This window comes from Antrostomus carolinensis, unplaced genomic scaffold (assembly GCF_000700745.2).
Source record: "Antrostomus carolinensis isolate BGI_N321 unplaced genomic scaffold, ASM70074v2 scaffold396, whole genome shotgun sequence".
NCBI classification, from domain to species: Eukaryota; Metazoa; Chordata; class Aves; order Caprimulgiformes; family Caprimulgidae; genus Antrostomus; species Antrostomus carolinensis.
This window is the reverse complement of record NW_010319537.1, coordinates 1,725-15,488: the sequence shown is the minus strand read 5'-3', so window position 1 is coordinate 15,488 and position 13,764 is coordinate 1,725. Positions and strand designations below refer to the sequence as shown.

The 13,764-nt window shown below is 39.4% G+C and overlaps 1 protein-coding gene across 1 annotated transcript; it reads right to left on the bottom strand.

Annotated features, from left to right (window-relative positions):
• Positions 1–12,441: 12,441 nt before the first annotated feature.
• Positions 12,442–13,368, bottom strand: LOC104525947 (taste receptor type 2 member 40). The gene has a single exon (XM_010169249.2). The coding sequence runs from the start codon at positions 13,366–13,368 to the stop codon at positions 12,442–12,444; it is 927 nt and encodes a 308-aa protein (XP_010167551.2).
• Positions 13,369–13,764: the final 396 nt, after the last annotated feature.

The following is a 13,764-nucleotide window of genomic DNA, read 5'->3' as shown; positions in this document are numbered from 1 at the left end:
AAGACTCTACCATGAGCTCTAATAAACTGAAATTTTGCAACCAATAGTTAGATTGCATGAGAATGCAGGAAGAAAATGAAGAGAGAATTTCCTGTGCTGCATGAGAAACATCATACTAGTATCAATTGCCTGACTTCCCTACTATACATTCTAAGAGCAGAATGAAGTATATTTCTTCACAGAAATGAAAATGGGGCCTGAGGATACTGGTTGACAGCTGATTCTCTGTTTGCCAAGTAGGTGCTTTGAGATATACTGCTCCCCAAGCAGCACTTTCTTCCAGGGGCTCCTGTTATGAGCTCTAGGTGTACCTTCTGCCTAAACATTACTTCTCGGTTCTTTTTCAAGAAAAATCTGGAGTTGATTCAGTTTTCCTTACTGGAATAAGCAAAAATTAAGAGGTGGGCAGAGCCCACTGTTTTCCAGCTTGCAAGGAAGGAAGAAGAAAAGTAGATAGGGGACAGGGCTCCAGTTTGGTTGGAGTACAGAGTGAAGCTTTGTTGTTCTCAGGATCTGTCCATATACAGGAGATAATTATCTTCCTGTAAAATGGACATACATGGTGAGAGCAGCCCAATAATTAGCCCACTGTTCCATAAGAAAATCACCAGTTTATATCATAGGTATAGTGAGAGATTAGTAAGGTAGAAGAGAGGGCTCTCTTCTCTTCTGATGCTCCTCAGTTCTACCACTTTGCATTTGCAAAGAAATGCAGCATAGGGAACAGACACACACAAGGATGTTCTTGCAGCCTGACTTTGAAGCAGGCTGCATGGGTACCACTCATGAGTTGTGCAGTAAGAGTAGTTGGAAGACTTACATGGCATGACTCCACAGCTGAGAAGTGTGTAGGAACTGTTTTCACACGGACTCACCTAAGACAGCAAGTACCATGGAGACACTAGGGCTTTCATCTCCTGGAGCCAACAACAAAGGATGTGGTTAGAGGCTCATCTAATTTTTGAGGCAGTCTACAGTGCTAAGTACAAGTTGCTCGGGGACTGATTCCTGGGTCCAGTGTCAAATGACACAGACTGACTTGCACCTGCACTGCATAGGATTAATTTCCTCTGTATCATATTTCCTTTGAAGTGTGCCAAAGCAAAGCTAGATACTGAACCAGCATCTGAGCCATGGATACAGGTTAAGTGCTTGAGTTTGCTTGCTTATTGTAGAAGTACCCAAAAGGCCTCTCCCATCTCTCTCTCCTGCAGCTGAAGAGCTTCCTGAATTTCTTGGCACCTGCCAGGATTCATTCCTGTGTTAGCATGGGGGATCCCTCCCCAGGCACATGAAGATCAGATATATAGAGAAGGAAGTCAGCAAGAAAAGTCTTTCCTTGTAGTATGTAAAAAACTTTCTTCCTAAAAGACTTTTCAAGACCTGGCAGTACAGAGCTGTCTAGTGGGAGATCTCTTAGGAAGCAGCTGTAATGGAGATGGCTAAGAAGACCTATTAGCAAGCTCTGTGCTGGATCATATGGACTACAAAGGAGCCTGTGCAGGATTCCAGGCATGCACATTGGTGCAGGGTAAGCAACAAAGGAAGCAGTACAGTCCCTTTAAGAGGATGGGAAAGGAAACAAGGAAAACATTTGTTAGAGACTGTCTTCTGAGAAACAGAGGCGAAGGAGAGAAAGTCATAGTTAGAGGGGTGGGAGAGAATACGTATGGGTACCTCAGCTGTACTGACAGTGTCTTCCCACTGTCCAGCAGGTAGACATGGGGAATCTATGGAGACAGGAGATCCAGGACATCAGCAGATCTACAGGCGACAAAAAGCTTCATGTCTCAATCTTCACCACTGGCAGGTTTGACCTCTGCATACCAGGAAGCCCTCCTGTCACAAACTGCTTCAAGCTCTACCTCAGGGCTTTTCAAGAGGGCTAAAACAGGGATGTTGATTTACACCATTTCTGAGGCTCCTGCTACTAGAGCTTTGGTAGTGAGGGAGCAACAGAGATGCTATCATCTTCCTCAGTACTAGACCTTGCTGAACCTTTCATACAGCAGACCCAGTGGCACCCTCAGCAGAAATTCAGAAGAACTTTCTCAAAAAAGTAAAGGTAAGCTGCTAGGCCTGCCATTTGCAATTTCCTAACTATTGCTTCAGAGGAGCACTTGGGTCTTGCCAGTCTTGCCATAGCCAAAGGGACACCCTGAGGGTGGCTCAAGGCACAGGGATAGCAGCATGTGGTGACAAGGGAGCACAGACAGACATCATCTCCCTGATAAGTGCCTCATCTCTCTTGTAGCACCTGGAATCATGTCAACTGCCTCACTGAGATCCACACATTTGGTGGATTGCAATGGAATGCGAGAAAAGCTGCTCCTCCCGGCAGTGATTTAGGCAAATGCTATCTGAAAGATAAGTGGGTTCATGATGAAAAGAAGGTGTGGTTGCCATCTTTTTTGCCTGTGCCAACCTGCAGCCTCATCAGAACCAATCTGATATCCACTGAAGGAAATAGTAATTGAAACCAGTTCAGGGATTGATGGAAAGGTCCAGTGCAATCACAGGGACCGACAAGAGGAGAGGTATGGCAGCACTGCAGAGACAGGACAGTATAGAACACAGATAGACATAAATTTCCTTGGAGTTCTTTGCAATACAGGAAAAGGACCCTCTTCTCACATATCTGTGAAGGCTGCCAAAGCAGGTTAGGACACTGCCTGTACTAATGCATACATATTTTCTTGCATGTAAAATGATGTTATGTTTCATGGAACAGATCATCTTGAGTGCCATCACACATTATGTAAAGGGCAACCAAGTGATCAAGCCCAGCCAGCAGGGGTTTATGAAAGGCAGATGCTGCTTGACCAACCTGATCTCCTTCTATGACAAGGTGACCTGCTTAGTGGATGAGGGAAAGGCTGTGGATGTTGTTTACCTGGACTTTAGCAAAGATTTTGACACTGTTTCTTACAGCATTCTTCTGCAGAAACTGGCTGCCCATAGCTTGGGTGGGTGTACTCTTCACTGGGTAAAAAACTCTCTGGATGACTGGGCCCAAAGAGTTTCAGTGAATGGAGTTAAATTCAGTTGGTGGCCGGTCACAAGTGGGGTTCCCCAGCGCTCAGTATTGGGCCCAGCTCTGTTTAGTGTCTTTATCAATGAGGGGATGATGAGTGTACGCTCAGTAAGTTTGCAGACGACATCAAGCTGGGTGGAAGTGTTGATCTGATGGAGGGTAGGAAGGCTCTGCAGAGGGATCTGGACAGGCTGGGTCAATGGGCTGAGGCCAATTGTATGAGGTTCAACAAGGCCAAGTGCCGGGTCCTGCTCTTGGGTCACAACAACCCCATGGAATGCTACAGGCTTGGGCAAGAGTTGTCTGAATATGAGCCAGCAGTGTGCCCAGGTGGCCAAGAAGGCAAATAGCATCTTGGCTTGTATCAGAAATAGTGTGGCCAGCAGGACAACGATACTGATGGTCCCCCTGTACTCAGCACTAGTGAGGCCACACCTAAAGTACCATGTTCAGTTTTGGGCCTGTAGTCTTTCAGTTTCTCTGAATTAGAATGTTCTTTTTCTAACTTTTTTTTTTTTTTTTTTTTTTTTTTAATGGTAAAGAGACTTTTGAAAGGCAAGTTCCATCTCCATCTTATCTTTGCTTTCTTAAACAAATAGTGTATCTCCCGTAATTCCTTCCTTTCTTAAAAGCAGCTTATGACATGTCTTTAAATGTACAGTGTATCTTTTGTCCTAGTTCATCCAAATCTCTCTTTCTGTTCAAAAAATTTGGTTTATTTGTATTAGGGATACAGAAAGCTATGCTGGAATTAGTATGATGTCTGTTACTTCTGCTTGTATGTATAGTAGAGGTGAAAGACATGCTTTAAATATTAAAGAGGGTCTCTGCTCTCTCTACTACAGAGGACCCTTTGAATCTTTAGTAGCTCCTTCTTCTACAATGAGCTGTATTTCCCCTTTTCCCTTAAAGCTCCAGGACAGCTCATTTTGTTTTTTCCCCTGAAATTGTCTGGTTTATATTTTTTTGTCTATTCCTAATTTTGTGTTTTACCTCTGTTTTCTGAGTCATGTCATACCCCAGTTCTGCTGCAACATTAATCCTATCAAAACTCTCAGTCAGGCAAGGACAGGACAATTTCATGAGTAGAAGTGTAAATTTTCCTGATAGATGTTCAAGTCAGAGGAGAAATCACAATCAATGTTTATTAGATCACCTGTTACTAGTAAAACTGTTAGTAGAATTAAGCTGCTATTATTAAGAGCAGATAACTATTCACACAGTATGCTCAGTTACTGCCTCATACTTAGACACTCACTGTCAGTTGCCTGCTAAGAGCAAGAGCAAGAGCTGGAAGGCCCTTCCCAGAAGCAAAGGGTTGTCATGCCAGGAGCTTATAAATAAACTTAGAAAGGTCCTTTAGGGCCCATTTTTCAGGAGGTGTGTATGTAATTCTGCTATCTCTGTACACAGAGTACACTGCATCCTAGGATGTGGTCTACGTTATACAACCCACTGCTGGTATCATTGTGTGCTGGTGGCCCTGACAGACTTGAGGTTCTTGATGTTCTAAGTTTTTCTGTTCTTGTGGATCCACAGGACTGAGAGTCTCCAGATCTTCGGAGACTTTTACACGCTGCCTCTCAGCACCTATTTGTTTTTTCCTGGATCTGATTTCTGGTTACTATTTTTCCATCCACACACCTAGGCACTGCTCACTCATGCAAATTCACCCAGTATGGGCTTTTATGACAGAAGTGCAGTTCTTTAGCTGATCTATAAGCCAGCATGCATACCACAAGACACTCTCCTATGCCATGATTTCCGCTTACAGCAGTAATCTTTACTTCTAGTCCCTTTGAACACAGTTCTTTTGTATCTATGTGAAATTTATACAGTATGGTTGCTACACACTAAAACTTAGAATTCCAAAATACGTCAGTCACTGCAACATAACTAAGAGGCAAACAGTTCTTGCCTGATTGATTTAATTCCCTCTACCACATGCTGACAGTGTTTCCCCACAAAAGACAGGAACTATATCCCTATAGAGCTCTGTTTTCCACACTTTTGACTTCATGGGCACACTGTTTTCCAATTAAAATTTGCAGAGTGCAGCAAATATTTGTCTGTAATTTGTCAATCTCCACCCAGCACAGCCAGACAGTGTTCCAGTGGCTGTCATCCTGCAGCTGCTTTTGTTGCCTCTTGGCTGCTTATCCCTGTCAGCCTCTCTAGCACACTAAAAGTAGGCAAGTGAAGGAGCTACTGCCCCAGCGCTGTGGCAACTGCTGCTCTGTAGTGTTCAGGAGGAGCTACTGTACTCTCTGCTTATCAGACGGTGCCATCAGTAAGGGCTTATGTAAGTTTTCAAGCTGCTTACGGGTAAAAATTCTTAAACATTTGTCCTACAGTGCTATTAAATACGAAGAAATCAGAATATGAATCCTTTTGTACAGAAGGCTGTACACATTTCTAAAAGCCTCCTCCAGTGCCATGTGTCTGTGAAAGTGAGTGGGGAAGATGAACATGCACCCACAAACACCCGTCTCGTGGTCCTAAGTTAATACAGGCGGCTTCAAAACTTGTTTTGGGGCTACATATGTGTTTTTGAACTGCTGTTATCTTGAAACAAAACATAGATGGAGCTAAGAGATGGAGCTAATATACTTCATGGTAAGGTAAAGATGGGGGTGTCTGAAGGAAAACAAGCAGTTAGGAAGGAAACCACTTTCTTCCTTACTCAGGCTGTGCTGGAGGGATTTTGAGTCTCAGAGAAATGAGGTGTATCCTGTGGTTAAGTTAAACCTGAGCTTTGAGAAGGATTAATCTCATTATCTCAAACTGATAATGGCTAAACAAACATCTGAAATTAAGTGATCTGGAGTGGTATTTAGCTTTGTGTATATTTATGGATTATTTTCCAGAAACTTCCAAAAGCTAGTCATACATTTTGTTACTCTCTTGTGGATTCAAATGCTTTTGGAGAAGTGGCAGCCAAAAATTTTCCAACAAAAGTATGACTTGAGGAAAGAGTACTTTAAAGAAATACATATATTTGAAAAAATTTGTTTTTAGGGATGGCTCAAGTGCAGGCCAATATGATTTATACTGTAAGAAAAGTTAAGATATCATTCAGTTTCAGAATGAACTATCATCACTACACCATAAAATTGTTCTGCGTGAGTTTGTGCAGGGTGTAGGTGGAGAAATAGTTATCAGAAAACAGCAGGTGGAAGAACTGAAAACTACACGCCTAGAGGCATAATGAGAAAGTCTCCCAACAACTGATGATAGGCTCCAGAGATGAGTGGTACTGTTGAATCCACAGGAACTGATAAATTCAAAACACAAGAAGACTGCTGAATGGGTGCACAGTCACCAGCACACACTGGTGTCAACAGCAGGTTGAATAGCTCAGAGCACAGCCAAGGAGGCGATAGGTGTTATATACAAAGACTAGAAGATTATATACAAATATAGGTATGTGTATGTACACATATATAGGTATATTTTATAAGAGAAAGGATGCCTTTAGGAATTTTCTGAACACCAACCTAAAAGCTACTGTTGCACAGCTGTTCAATAAACAGCTGGGGTTGGTCTCAGCCATTATTCTGATGAGGTTACTATGAGTGAGCATGTATTGGGGGGGGAGGGGTATGTGATAGAGAAAGAGAGAGAGGGAACTGTGTAAGTAGGTAAGTGTATGTACTGTGTGAATAGCTGTCTATTAATGAAAAATGTATTCCAATAAAATAGCAGTTTAATTAATATGATACATTAAATATTGCTTATAGTCTGGGTTTCTCTGTGGCATAAACTGTCAAGGAAAGTGACATTAGCAATAATCCTAATGTCACATGTATTGATATACAGGAGGAGAACAATCTATTCAAGAGTTTTAAATACCTATTTTTTTTAATTAGATGTGTCTGATTGAATCTTTAAATTTTCAAGTTTGGTGAATTGTAGAATGCCTCTATCTTCAGCACTGAAAATTTGGGCATCAAGTATGATTAGTCACTTTTGACTAATCTTTTAAGGTTTTTATATTTTTATGTTATATACAACATATATTAGGTCTATTTTCAAGATGCTGTCTTAAAATTATTTATCACCTTTCACAAGTACCATCTGTGTATAGGTGTTACTCAAACTAAAATCAGGACAGTAGTACGGCTCTTAATATACGTACCCAGACAAGACAAAGTTGTGGATCTCCAGGAAAGCCTCAAAGATGCAATAGGATTCACCCTTTCTTTTAGCTCAGGAAAGAATATTTTGATTGTAAAAGTCCAATCAGTAATCAGAAGGATGCAAACTACAGTGAATGGCTGTTTGCATATCCTGTTTGGATCGTTAACCTCTTTCTATATTTAACCTGTGTATCATCTTTCTGTACAATTCCATCTTGTGCCTGGAAAGAACAGGCAATGAAAAAATTAGGAATTCATTGCAAGCTGTGCCAGTTAAACTGCATCTGTTTTGTAACTACTGTCTGAACAGTCTACAAAAGCAGACATGTCATACACCTAGAATACAGCCAACTTAGCAAACATCAATAATCAAGGCTCTGGAGGTTGTATGAAGTTGATTTGGTAATGCAAACTGATAGGATCCCATAGGGAAATGATAATCCATGTACAACCAAAGAACACCTAGGACTGTTCTGTAGAAAAATGTAGGCTATGGGTGTGCAGCCCAAATATGAGCCTGACACCAGATTCTCAGGAAGACACTTCAGCTCCTATGTGTAAGATTGCATCTGTTGTTTCTTTTCCCCCATTTCTACTGGATTTTTATCTAATACATATTTCATATAAACCTGATAATCCATGGATAGAAAAGGAACTGGAAATAAGGACTCTGCTCTTTTAGCTCTGGGTGCTTAATATTTTAAGTGGCAGTCACTTTGTTGTATCCAGTTAGCATTATACTAGGAAGCATCTCCACACAGTGAGTGGAGAAAACCTCCTACTTGCCCAACCCCTTTACACTTACAGCCTACCAACAGTCTTGCTGGTATGTTTGTTTGCATGTTCTCGTGTTGTGCAAGACACTAAATCCAGGCTCTCTTCCTTGACAAGGAAAGGGAGGAGAGCCTCATTCTTCTACTAACACTTAACAAAAATAAGGCAGCTGTGGTTAGACCTTTGAAGCTGCTCAACACCATGGATTTAAGCTGCATGTGTGCAGGGAAAACATAGTGCATGGTGAATGTATGTGCTACTTTACCTAGGGTTTTGTTTTGTTTTGAAAAAAAATTCCACCAGAATTTGAGTCAGAAATAGTTTAGAGTACTTCTTGGTGCTTGCAGAACTGAAGCTCTAGGCACAAATAAACTTCAGAGACAAGCAATGAGAGATCTAGAAAATGTTAGGAGTTTCTTCCAGTGTTTTTTGGACCTCTGTTTCAATCTCTTTCTTACAACATGTTATATAAAGGAAATAATAGTAAGAGTTAGGTCCTCTTCTGGCTTGCAGAAATAGCATGGTTGTTGCTCCTAACAAAGTGACAGTGACTTATGTTCATATTTGACATTACTATTGTTTAGGAAGAGTAATTGCTGGCAAGTCACAAAAATGTAAAGAAATGCACCAATAACCAGAGAAAAGTTACTCCTCAACAACAGCAAATCTGCTTGCATAATGATGCCCATGCATGAGACTGGTAATACTCTTTCTCAAGTTAATTTCTCTTTAGTCTTCTCCTAAATATGTAGCTATCTATAGTATCTGTAGCCCTGTTATCTCTCGGTTCTTACTGTGGTCAGAGAGCAGGCATATACCACAGTTCATAAGTGTTTTGACTAAAGCGTTAGCAAAGATGAACTACACCAGATAACAGCAGTTATAACAGTCATCTTATTTTCAAAATTCTCAAAGTCACTGTTGTCAGGAAACCTTGAAAAAACAGTCTGTGAAAAATCCACACAGATACCATATGCCTGTAAATTTGGATATAAGATGCAGAACATTTTAATCCGTAACACAGTGTTATTTGATGAAAAAAATTACAGGACTAAGCACAGTTTACTTCAATCATAAAAAGTTTTGCTAACAAATACAAAGGCTAAAATTATGTTGAGGTCCTGCCTTCCATTTTGATATGCACAGGCAGAGGTATAAAGAATCATCATACAAGATGCCTGGTTGCCAATATGTACCTGTGCATATGTTAGTGTGTACATGTAGTGTTCATTTCAGGAAAGTGTGTGAGGAATGAGCTGTATTTGTGTAGTATTGATAGGTTTTTCTGTTTCTTAAAATTATATTCTGATGGGCATTGAAAATAGAGTCCATAGCAAGTTTTCTAGAATTTCAGTTATGAAAATTCCATCTGTGCTTATGGGTATGCAAATCAGAGAAGGATCCAGTAGAGATCTGTCAATTACATAGCACATTTTTGCATTCCTTGCCTTCAGCTAATGACTAGAATCAAATTACTATTTCATTACTTGGAAAAGAGGCCAGACTGTGATTTATAAAACAAATGAGGGCCCTTGTCCCTTTTTCTTTGATCTACTCATTGATGACTTTTTATTATTATGAAGGATTTTATGATTTACCTATCATCTCTAGGCTCCTTTAATACAATATACTGATATTCCCACAACACTGAAGTTCTGACTGTGACCCCTTTTCTTAACCTTTTTGTTTAGGGCCTTTTCTGTGTATGGCTCCATCAGTATCCAATAGTCCACAGTTCCATGCAGTACAACAGAAGTAATTTTCTGTCTGTCCACTGCAAAGGAATCTGAAGGCCATATACCTTGTTAAAATATAGTCATAATGGTACAGTTTTATAATACTTCTCCTTCAGGGAACAGAAATCACATTGCATAGTAGTTTACAAGGAAATTGCTCCTCAAGGCAAAAAGAAAGGCTTCTGATTAAACTAGTAAATTACAGAATCCAAGAAAGCCTCTTTAGTGGCTGGCATCTTTGTTTTATACTACATTTGAGCAGTTTCCTAGAAAATCTTGTCATTTTTTTTTTTTTTTTGGATCCTCAATGAAAAGAACTACAAGACAGCATGATTTGTATAATCTCATTTGCTAGTGTTAGAACAAGATGAGCTTTGAACTTTGCTTGTTTCCTGATTTAATATACCGTACCAGATTTTAAATAGAGCTGCCGGTGCCTCTAAGTAGCTTTGGTGTGTGTGGAAAGAGTTTGGATGTTTTACAAGGGTCTGATAAGATGAATTTCAAACTTTCTTCAGGTTGCAAACCGGTATGTTTAAGATGAGGGAATCAAACCAACTTCCAGCTTACAAACAAAACAGAGAAAAGAGAAAAATGCCTACTATCAGATAAGATGCATGACATCAAAGAATCCTAATTCTAGCAACTATTATTTTTTTCCTACTAGTACATGAGTTGTTTTTTCCTGCAGAACAAATGTTTATCAATCTTATTTAATAGTTTATCAAATAGAACAACAAGGATTTAGTAGACTGTTTATAAGACACATTTTAAAGAAATTTATTTTAATGACACATTAGTTAGCTGGTCAGTTACAGAAAGAAAGGTCTACCAGAAGATTGATCCTATAAGGTGCCTTCCAGTATTTCTGTCTACTTTCTCTCTAAGGTTCCAAAATGCATGTTGATGCACAAGTATCTTCTTTATTTAGTTCTCTGTAAAAAAAGCTTTGGAAGGAAGATCCACTTAAAGAGTCTTTCAAAACTCTTGTCCACTGAGGAACATGGTTAGATTGTTTATTCATGAGGGGGGAAATGGAAAAGAAATAACATAAAGTAAACAAAATTATGTGATAGAAGCTGTTCAGGTCAACCCTGCTGAGCAGCCATGTACCTTATGGCTCAGCCTGAAGCAGGACAAAACATACGTTTTATGGGTTGACCATACCCCATGTGTCTTGCTTGTTCCTGTGGTCAGAGAGGTTTGAGGTTTTTCCCTGTGTCCACCATGGAGGGGCATTCGATAGACCAAACCTCCCAACATGTGCATTTCATGGTGCTAAGCTGGGAATCACCATTTTTCACAGATGGTGAAGGTGCCATGTCATGGTGCATTGCCATGTCCTGAATTTTCACCAGCTCTGTTAAATGTCATACAAAATTCTTCTGCAAGCCACTGCTGTCAAGTGTGGAACAGTTTATGTCATAACGGGAAGAAAATCTTCAACAGAAATAGTTCTTTAACTTGGTATTTTTAAATCTCTTTAAAAACTCAATTCTGGCACAAACTCATTTTAAATACAGATACATTGCTTCAAACAGGTTGACTGACAACAAGAAAATGGGATGTTTTAAATCACAATAGGCTTAGACAACACAAGGCTCAAATCTTATATATTTAATTGATGATCACTTTAAAAGAATGTAAATTCCCACTGCAACTGAAAAGGATCATAATGTTCCATTTCTAATGTAACAGTAATGTGCTGATTTCTGAACTCTGCTATTTGTCCAGGAAATTGTAATTTATTTCTAAAACAGATGGAAATCCTGTGTAGAAAAAAATTACAGGACAGCTTATCAGAACCAAGACACTTTGCGGAGATATGCAGTTTCTAGAAACTTTTAAAGAGAATTTCATGTCATATATTTAAAAAATGGTGAACATTTTTCTTAATAATACTAATTAATTAATGTTAATATTTTAGTAATTTAATCATACTTGACATTATTTAAATGACACAAATCCATGCTTCTGATTTGAGGAATCTATTCTCCATAACAAAACCTGAAATATTAACCTTTCAGTTCATTCTTCAGAAAAGCCTGGTATTAAAGAAATTTCTTTTCCTATTAGCGCTAATCACAGGATTTTGGCGAGTCTTCCAATGTATCTTTTTGTTGGGAACACAGACACTAATTACTAGTTCAGCAATAGCAGAAAGCTCAAAATGCTACGTCATTCTTTACTCCATCATACTGGAATCTTAAAGATGCTTTTAGAATCAACAAGTATTTTTCTATTTATACAATCAACAAGCAGTTGAAAGTTATCCGTAAGAAATTCCCACATTCTTGGGCCTTCCTTAGCATCCTCACTATGTGCTTGTACTAACCAGAAACAGCCTTCAGGCTTCATAGTTATGTATAAAATTTGAGCATGCCTGTGCTTAAGCAGGTCTGTCCTGTTAGTATCATGAGTGTCTGATTTGTAACTTAAACCGTTTCAAGTGACTACATTATTGCCTGAGTCTTGACCTTGTTTTTCTGCTTCCTTAGGGAAACAGTGGTGATTTCCAAAGAAAGTACAGCAAGTACAGTACTCATATTCCATAGGCAATAATCTTTAAATAGGAGAGAACTTAGAGAACTCCTCATTACAAGGATCACATCTAAGTAAAGCAAATTCCCAGCTTCTTCATGATTCCAGATCAGGGCCATAATCTACTCGTTCATGCTTCTATTATTTTGTACCTGTGCTGACTTCAATTTAATTCATTTGGATCAAAACTAGAAAGCCCAGACTAGCTCAGCATCTTTTACATGGATCTAGTTCTTACATGACAGTTTGTGTAGTGCAAAATCCTAGCTCGAAATTTGGGGTTGCTCCAGATTAAGATCATAGAGTGTCCTGCAAGACAGGCTGCCATTACAGCTATACATATGGCTACCTCAGTGCTTAAAGGCAAAAAAATTCTGCTTAAAATGAGAACCAAGGCAATGAAATATGTAACGCAGAGGATAAGGAAGGAAATGACTGACTTGATGGCAGCAACATGGGCCTCTACGCTGGGATCCCTGAAGCCAGTTGCATTATTTTGCATCTGTCGGGTGTGTATCCACAGAGATCTAATTAGTAGGATACTTGAAACAACAACCACTAGTAAAGGCAAAGCTATACCGGCATTACAGAGAAGAATCACTACAAACAAACTGTTTTTCATTGTGTCTCTCCTTTCTGAAGAGTTTGTCACGGTTAAAGGAGCAGTGAAGTTGTTGTGCATGTTGTTGATATCCCAGGCGAAAGGAAGAGAGGTTGCAAAGGACAAAAGAGTTGATGTTATCAGTATCCAGGGCATGAGACTGGAAATTCTTTGCTTCAGCCAGATGAAGAAAGACTGAGTAAAACTAGCAACCTTGGTACAATAGAAGACGCTAAGCCAGGCAGCAAACCAGAGGCTGGTGTAATTCAGAAACATAAAAACTGCGTTGAAAATTACAAGAACTCTTATTTCATAATACAAGGATTTGAAAAATATACTTAGGAATAAATGCAGCATAATGCAGGACTGCAAAAAGAATCTGGATAAACTCAGACAGATCATAATCATATCATACGAAGACAATATTTTCTTCCTGATGCAGCTAGTTGAACTGACAGCCAAGATAGTTCCATTTCCTAGAAGTCCTACCATGGATTCAATTACAGCCACTGCCATAAAAATGTGAGAAAATAATGCAGACATAGCAACTCAAGAACTCACAATCTTTACTCAGCTTTTCGTGGGCTCCTGAAAGCTTTAGGTTTGCAGGGCAATGCCAGTCCCAACTGGGTCTTATCAGCACATGCTCATCTATTTATCTGAGGAGGAAGTATCATAATAAGTCATTTAATATTTATGTTATTTTGCTCTTTTTTTAAAAATGATTAATAGCTCAGCTGCTTTCTCTAAGCATGCAAATTGGATAAAGATTCAGTTACTGTCTTTTCAGTTCAGGGAAAGGATTTGCATTTAAAGGGCTCAGATGCATTTTTAAAAATGTGTCGTGATCCAGTTTTCACAGAACTCTCTGAATTTATGTGTGAAAAGATGGAGAAGAGTTTCAAATGTGTGTATTATCTCTCATGCTAGCATTAGGAC